The sequence below is a fragment of the Notothenia coriiceps genome, unplaced genomic scaffold (genome assembly GCF_000735185.1).
Source record: "Notothenia coriiceps isolate Sejong01 unplaced genomic scaffold, NC01 NC01_scaffold00007299, whole genome shotgun sequence".
NCBI classification, from domain to species: domain Eukaryota; kingdom Metazoa; phylum Chordata; class Actinopteri; order Perciformes; family Nototheniidae; genus Notothenia; species Notothenia coriiceps.
This window is the reverse complement of record NW_011340000.1, coordinates 5,591-13,473: the sequence shown is the minus strand read 5'-3', so window position 1 is coordinate 13,473 and position 7,883 is coordinate 5,591. Positions and strand designations below refer to the sequence as shown.

Sequence of the window (7,883 nt, the reverse complement as noted above, 5' to 3'; positions counted from 1 at the left end):
AAAAAACGATGTGTTTTTGGATATTTGTGGAGTTAGGTGGTCCGCAAGTGTTTTTTTATTAGTTAAGTGGTCCTTGGTATGACAAAGTTTGAGAAACACTGCTCTAGAGGCAACAACGAAATAGACAAATACAGATGACAAGGTTACAGGAAAACACAAAAACAGTCAAATCCAAAGTGCATAACCTTTTCCAAACGTATTGCTAGTATTTTGGAAAGCAGTTTTTGATCCGAATTGAGTGGAGCTATTGGCACATGTATCGGGGCTCTTTCCCTTCTTAAGGATAAGAGAGATATTGGCCTCCCTAAGTGATCGAAGAAAAATCCCATTTTCAAATGAATGGTCCAACACAGCTAGCAGGGGATCCAGGAGAATATTTAAAAAATATATTAAAATTCACACCCAAACCCATCTGTCCCTGGAGCTTTCCCCGGTGGCATAGATTTCAGAGCAAACAGTGCTTCCTCCTTTGTGATTGGGGCATTGAGCTGCAATTTGTGAGCTTCTGAAGCTTTAGGGAGTGTCAGGTCAGAGAAAAATTTGTAAATGAGGGCTAGGGCATTGTCAGGCTGTTCCGACTTGTATAAATTGGAATAAAATAATTCAAACTCTTTAGTTATAGTTTTGGCATCAAATTATCTGACATTGTTGGCATCCGTAATAGAAACTATCATTTGAGAGGCAGCCCTCTTTTTAACAAGATTGGCCAGATATCTACGAGGTTTATCACCAAACTCACACAGCATCTGTCTGGTAAATGTAAGGGAACGCTCAGAATCCTGAATCAGTAAAGTTTTTAAAGCAGCACGTGTGACCTGAAGCAGGTCTGGGCCTGGGCTTGATATGTAGCGTTTCTCCAAGTCAGATAACGTAGATTCAAGTATCTTATGTTGTTCAATCTTTCTGCGTCTCTTGGAAGCTACAAAAGACACAATCAAGCCCGAGAGTATGCTTTACAAGTTTCTCACAGGATAGAGGGATTGGCAGTAGATGTTGAGTTAATTGAATAGAACACCTTGAATTCTGACATAAAATAGGAAAATAAATTATCATCCTTTTAGAAGAGATGATTGAAGTCTCCAGCGCCTTGACAATGCCCTTTCCTCAGAAAGAGAATACCATATAAAGGGGTGCGTGGTCAGAAAGGATAATGCTACCTACACGGAATAAAAAGGTAATCAATTCGAGTGTGGCATTTATGAGGGGCAGAAAAAAAAGTAAACTCTGAGTCAGTGGGATGAAGCTCCCTCCATACATCTGAATACCCAATGTCATTACATATAGAATTGAGCACCTTAGTTTGCTTTGAAGGGGAATTGATGCCTGGTGGACATTTGAGTGGATGACAATCCAGAGAAGGATTAAGATGGCAGTTAAAATCACCCCCCACGAAGGAGTCCTCAGTTCTGTAAACTCTGCAAAGGCCTTGGACAGAAAACCAGTGGGATAAGCAGGAGGGCAATAGAGATTCATAAGTGTTATAGCCTTACCAGAGAGTACTGCTATGACAATCACATAGCGACCCTGACTGTCTCTAACACAGTCAAAGGACCTAAAGGCAAGATTTTTAATAACCAGAATGGCCACACCCCTACTACATCAATCAATCAATGTTTACAAAATCCCACAAAATAATTAGAACCGAGTGGCACGGAGCTCGCCACCATCACGTTAACCCCTGTTTGGTATTTTGAGCAAAACGCATCATAGACATGTTTTTTATACCCATAATATACGCCTACAAATAGCATGACAAGAGACTTTTAAGTTACATTGCTACTAGGGCTGTCAAGTTAATGCGTTAATGCAAAAAAAAATGAACGGCACTAATTATTTTAGCGCGATTAACGCATGTGCATTTTTTGTCCTCGGCCGCCCCGTAGTTGCAGAGCATCGAGTTTAAAATACCATCTATACAACCCAAGCACACTGCTGATGCCGACAGCCCCGCTCCTGCTGCCCGCTTGCAGCAAACCACACTTGAAAGTGTGCGGGGGAGAGGCCTGGGGCCGTATTCAAAAAGGATCTTAGGGCTAAAAGTAGCACCTAAGTTTAGGAGAGCTTAAAAGTCCTCGAGAGGACTCCTAACTCAGTAAGACCTATTCACAAAGAATCTGAAAATGGCTGCGAGACTAAATGTTTTGGAGACAATGGAAGACTGTGAATTGATCAAGAGATATAGGCTAAATCGTGAGGGTATCAAACTTGTTGTGGAATTAGTGCGGGATGCAATAACATCCCCGACTAACAGGAATAACCCGATTAGTCCGGAAATAAAATGTTTGGCAACACTACGATATTTAGCAACAGGGAAAATGCAACTTTGCAATGCCGACGATTTAGGAATATCGCAACCATCAGTCAGCCGTGCCATAAACCAAACCATCAACGCGCTCTCTAGACCACATATCATCCAACAGTTTATCCGGTTTCCTTTGGACAATCAACAACTACACAGGATCAAAGCCAACTTCATGGCAATTGCAGGTATGCCCGGTGTGGTCGGTGCTATTGACGGGACGCACATAAAAATAATTGCGCCATCAAAAGATGAGGACGTGTTCGTCAATAGAAAGAAAGTACATTCCATCAACACGCAGATTGTTTTTGATGCAACTTTTAACATTCTTGATGTTGTTGCAAAGTGGCCTGGATCTACCCATGATTCGCGTATTTTAATGGAGAGCGGTCTTTGGCAGCTTTTTGAGAGGCACCATGTACCAGTTGGGTGTCACTTGCTGGGTGACAGTGGCTATCCCTGCAAGACGTGGCTCTTGACACCCTATCTCAATCTACAACCGGGAGCACAGTTAAAGTATAACATGTAAGTGATTACGCAGATTACGCTTAGTCCTATGCGTAAAAAACATCGTATTGGCTCTTTGACGCCTTTTATTTGTTGAATCCATATTTATTATTGTTTACTGTTTTCCTCCATATATTTTAGAGCACACAAAAATACACGAAATGTTGTGGAGAGAGGAATTGGGCAGATGAAACGTCGTTTTCATGTCCTGCATGGCGAAATACGCCTCAGCCCAGAGAGGGCAAGTACAGTCATCACTGTATGTGCCATTCTCCACAACCTCTGCAAGCGGAGGAACATTCCACAGCCAGATGACGATGATGATGATGATGATGATGATGATGCAGATTACAATGACCACGATGATGATGATGGCGATGAACATGATAATGAATTTGGCCGTGTGGAGCAGAGTGGACTGGCATTTAGGGATCACTTTGTGAATACACATTTTAGGTAAACACCTTGGCACAAATCAGTCAACACACATTTGTCTAGTTGATAACATTTATTTCATATGCACATTTATATGTTTTGTTTCAATTCCTGTTTCCACCGCAGTGCAGCCGGCTCTCGGTACCGAAACCCGGAGTTGTAATAGCCGCTCTTTCGCTTTAAGGACCTTTTTTGCCTTTTTAAAACCCTCATTTCCATCCTCAATTTCTTCTCCACTAGTGAACTGGCACCAGCAGCAGGAGGGAGAGGAGAGGCAGGGGGTGCACAAAGAGGGCGAGTTGGAAGAGGAAGAGCAGGGAGAGGAAGACCTGGGAGAGGAGGCACAGCTGGAAGAGGAAGAGCAGCTGGAGGAGGTGCAGCTGGAAGAGGAAGAGCTAGGAGGGGGAGAAGAGCTGTGTGATGTGATGCTGCAGCTGGACTTTCATCTTGATTTCTCCTGTGGAGAAGATATATATATATAATTTGTAACACATTTTTGGGAAGTGGGTTGAACAGTTGCACATTGTAATTCTTCTGTACATATTAAACAGAAAGTTTTTTCATGTAGCCTATTGCAATTATTGCATGCAATGGCTTTGGTGCAGATCCTCCTCCAACAAATTACATTTCAGTTTCATTCACAACGTTTCATATCACTGTAGCCTTTGTTAATTGTACATTTAAATCATGCAAATGCATTTCCCAAATGAATGCAAGCAATGTTAATAATGGACTTACCTGTAGCCGCGACGGCTCTTTTATAGTCGTCAACCTCCGACCTACACTGTGATTGCAGCGCATACCACCTCTTTTCGCAGTCGTCGGTAGAGCGACACACCGCAGGGAAGGAAGCATTGATGTTTAAGCATATTTCTTCCCATGCCTCCCGCTTCTTCTTACTGGTCACTCCAGAGCCAAATTTCCCCTTTATTATTCCCCTCCTCTCCAGCACAAACTGGGCCAGCAGTAACAATTGGTCCTGGGACCAATTGGGCTTTCGCTTGCGTTTAACTTTGTCTTCACTTTCATTCATCGTGATAGGGGGACTTGAACGGCGGTATGGGCTGTTATTGAAAGTGTTTAAGTGCTGGAAATATGCTCATTGGATAATAGTTTGCAGGGTGCTTTTAATTGCCTCCTTGATTTAATGCAATTTACGTATTTTTATTGTTTGCTCTCTCTCTTTAACGTGCATATACAACGTCATTATCGTTGTCTGCACAAACTTGTCATCATTCGTGTATTCTGCTAACTGCACTGTCCATAACTATTTGATAGGAATACATTTCTAGCCTAGGCTATTTCCTTGTTTTTCGGTGATTTAGTGGGCTCGTTTGTGGGATGTTGCGGATGAGTTTCACCGAGACTGCCTGCTCTGAACAACCAATAACCGTACTGACCGCTTCTAAACTCATGCACGAGAATCAACGTAATCCATAGCAACGGCGCGTCACTCTTAGTGATTTATCCTGAGTATGAGTAGGTCTCAGCGGCTTTGTGAATAACTTTTAAGAAAAAACTCCTACGTAAAATGTTTCAGCTCGAGTTAGGAGCACTCCTAGCGGTAAGATAAAATGCTTTGTGAATACGGCCCCTGGACACTAGTGATGGGCATTTTGATACCCTTCGGGGACACAAATCTTTTGATTCAGTTCACTTTAAAGATTCGCTCACTGATTCGTTCACCGGTTCGCGAACGACTTCTGGTGATTTGCACGTTCGCGAACGATTCGTCTTTGTACTTAATTCATTCAGTGAGTCTTCAATACTGCCGAAGTCCGTACAAGAAGTTTGCTGGCGTAAACTGTATGATATTAAAACACATTTTACACCTCACCTTGATAAAATGATTTTCTGCCACAGGAGTTTGACAGAGAATTACTGAAAAAGTACACAGTAAAATAACTTCATAGTAGCCTACTTGTGGTAGAAGTCCAACTAGTACTGAGTCCAACAGTAAAGTACTTCATTGTATTTGTGGTAGTTGTCTAACTGAGTCCAACTCTGTGTAGATGGAACATCCAGTATTTCGGAGGAGCCCTAACGGGACCCTCCTCTTGAAAGAAAGGGATATAAGATAAAAGAACTGTAGGAAACAGTTCTGAACTGTTTCCGCCAGTTCTTTAAGTTTGTCGTTCGCGAACAGCTTCTCTTTAGCTTTTGGCGGAAGACGGCGACTCAAACAAATGAATCGTTTTGTGGGAGGAATCAGTTCATCTCGTTCACTTCAAAGATTCGTTTAAAAAGAACGAATCGTTCGCGAACGACCCATCACTACTGGACACGTCTACGAGCAGCAAACTTTCAACAAAGATCGCTAAATGGGTGGCGACAGCTTGCAGGCCAATTAACATTGTGGAGGACGAGGGGATGCGTGATATAATGTGGGTCTCATCCAACGACTGCACTTATGAATTGCCTTCCAGAGCTAACACTCTGTCGAAGATACACAACTTGTATGAAGTCCAAAAAGCGAAAGTAGAGGAGGATTTAAGAAAGACTCATCGGAGACTATTGGACTTCACTCAGTAATGACTACCTTGGGGTCACAGCGCATTATTTTGACCCACAGTGGGAACTTCAGTCTCATGCTTTGACAGTTATGAAAACAGAGGAGCTGCATTTCTCCAACAACTGCGCCGACACACACACACAGTATTGTTGTATGAGAGAGGTTCCAGGTTGAATTGAGGCGAATATTTGTAATGTTCAGAGGTTGTTGTTTAATATTCATGAGAATATTTGTCATTGTTCAAATGATAATAAACAAACATTTGCATAAAGCATATTTGTCCCCTCATATGTTGATAAGAGTCTTCAAAACTTGAAAAATATCCCTCTAAGAAACATAAGGAACAGATAAAAAATGTGTGATTAATCTCGATTAACTATGGACAATCATACGATTAATCGCGATTAAATATTTTAATCGACTGACAGCCCTAATTGCTACCTTCAGGGTGATCAAGATCTGAAGCAAGATGGAATTATAGGAAAAAATCAGCACAGAAAGATGAAGGATGAAAACTGACCTTAAGAAGAGAGAATGCACAAATTCCCAAGTTGCCTTCCAAGTTCCGATTTTGAAATCCATGACACGATGACAGCTTCCTGTTTATTCCCTGGGCTTGCTTGGGCCTTTGATGTCTGTCTCAGAGGCGAGCGTCTACCGAGTCTGTTCGTGTGTGTGTGTGTGTGTGCGTGTGTGTGTGCGGGTGAGTGTAAAGAGAACAGGTAAATTGGCTGGTAGCTCATGTTCACAGACGGTGCCTGTCACTGTGAAGCCTGTTCGTTAGCAAGCGAGCAGGGCACACGCTCCAAAAATGAATAATAAATTAACATTAGATCTCTCTGCAGCAGGAACATAACCATTTTTATTTGTTTCTATTCTCTCCCTTTCTTTCCTCTAATTATCTCATCGCTCACGTATAGATTGTTTAATTGCACCAGCTTCCTTCCAGCATTTGTATGTTGTATTAGGTGTTCATTTTCTGACTGACGCAACCGACATGAATTTTCGGAACATGATAGGGAGTTCAAAAGTTCAGCTTGTCTAAATTATCCATAGGTTTCCTCGGGTTTCTTTGGCCAGCATTGGCGTCATGCTGTTGTGTTTTGGCGCCTTGCAGAGTGAGAAGTCGACTGTGTTCTTTCCCCAGCCATGCAAATGATGCAGCACACTGTGAAGAGAAAAAATAAGCTATTTAACGATTCCTACTGCTCTCTTGGTGGCCAATTGTGCTCAACTATACCAAATGGCATGTTTGAAATATGAAATAATGATCCTTGGTTAGTCATATACCAAGAAAAATGCCACTTAGGAATTTTTGCCTGACCTAAGCTAAATACAGGGTATAATATACATATTGTTGAATCATCACTGTAATCATCAACTATATTTTAATGAGGTAAGAAGCTTCGGCAACATTACAGTTATTGCATTTTACTGTCTGCAACAATGCATGCAGACAGGGCCAACCTAATACTTTCAATATTGAGGGAGATACGAGTGCCCCCTCCCAATTTGGACTCATCCTATTTTTTTTTAAATGTGATTGGCTCCGTGATTTTAATCTCAACTGCATTTTAGATGTTGATTATTAAGTATTTTAAAGTACTAGAAGTAACCTTCTAACCCATTTCAGAATAATACATTCTTATTGATGTGTTCATCACTATAATGTTTCCGCTGGTAAAGATGGAGCTTATTTGAATTACATTATATACCACTGCAGGGACCTGCACAGGTACGGGCTAATGTTGCCCGGGCAACGGCCCGTTTTCCCTTTTTGACTCACCTGCCCCTCTGGAGAGAGCGAGAGTTTTTTTTTCTTTTTCTGTTGTGGTCGAATCAACATGATAAGCCCACAATTAGTATTGTAGTGTCTCGCTGCGGGAAACACACCAGCTTCATTCTTCTTCTACTTCTTCTTCTTCTTCTCCTTCTTCTTACATGTAATTGCCCGCAACATTTTGAATGAAGAACTCGTTTCAGTGTGAACCATAGACTGTATAAAGGGTGTGAACTCATTCTACAGTATGACCACAAAAGTGTTTTAAACCAGGTAGGCCTACGTTTTTATTATTTATGTTCTATATCGCTAAGTGTGTGATTACACATGTTACGTATTATATATATTTA

The 7,883-nt window shown here is 41.6% G+C and overlaps 1 protein-coding gene across 1 annotated transcript; it reads left to right on the top strand.

Annotated features, from left to right (window-relative positions):
• Positions 1-2,537: 2,537 nt before the first annotated feature.
• LOC104943974 (putative nuclease HARBI1) lies at positions 2,538-3,267 on the top strand. The gene is made up of 2 exons (XM_010769442.1): positions 2,538-2,824; positions 2,948-3,267. The coding sequence occupies exons 1-2, from the start codon at positions 2,679-2,681 to the stop codon at positions 3,264-3,266; spliced, it is 465 nt and encodes a 154-aa protein (XP_010767744.1). The 5' UTR covers positions 2,538-2,678; the 3' UTR covers position 3,267.
• Positions 3,268-7,883: the final 4,616 nt, after the last annotated feature.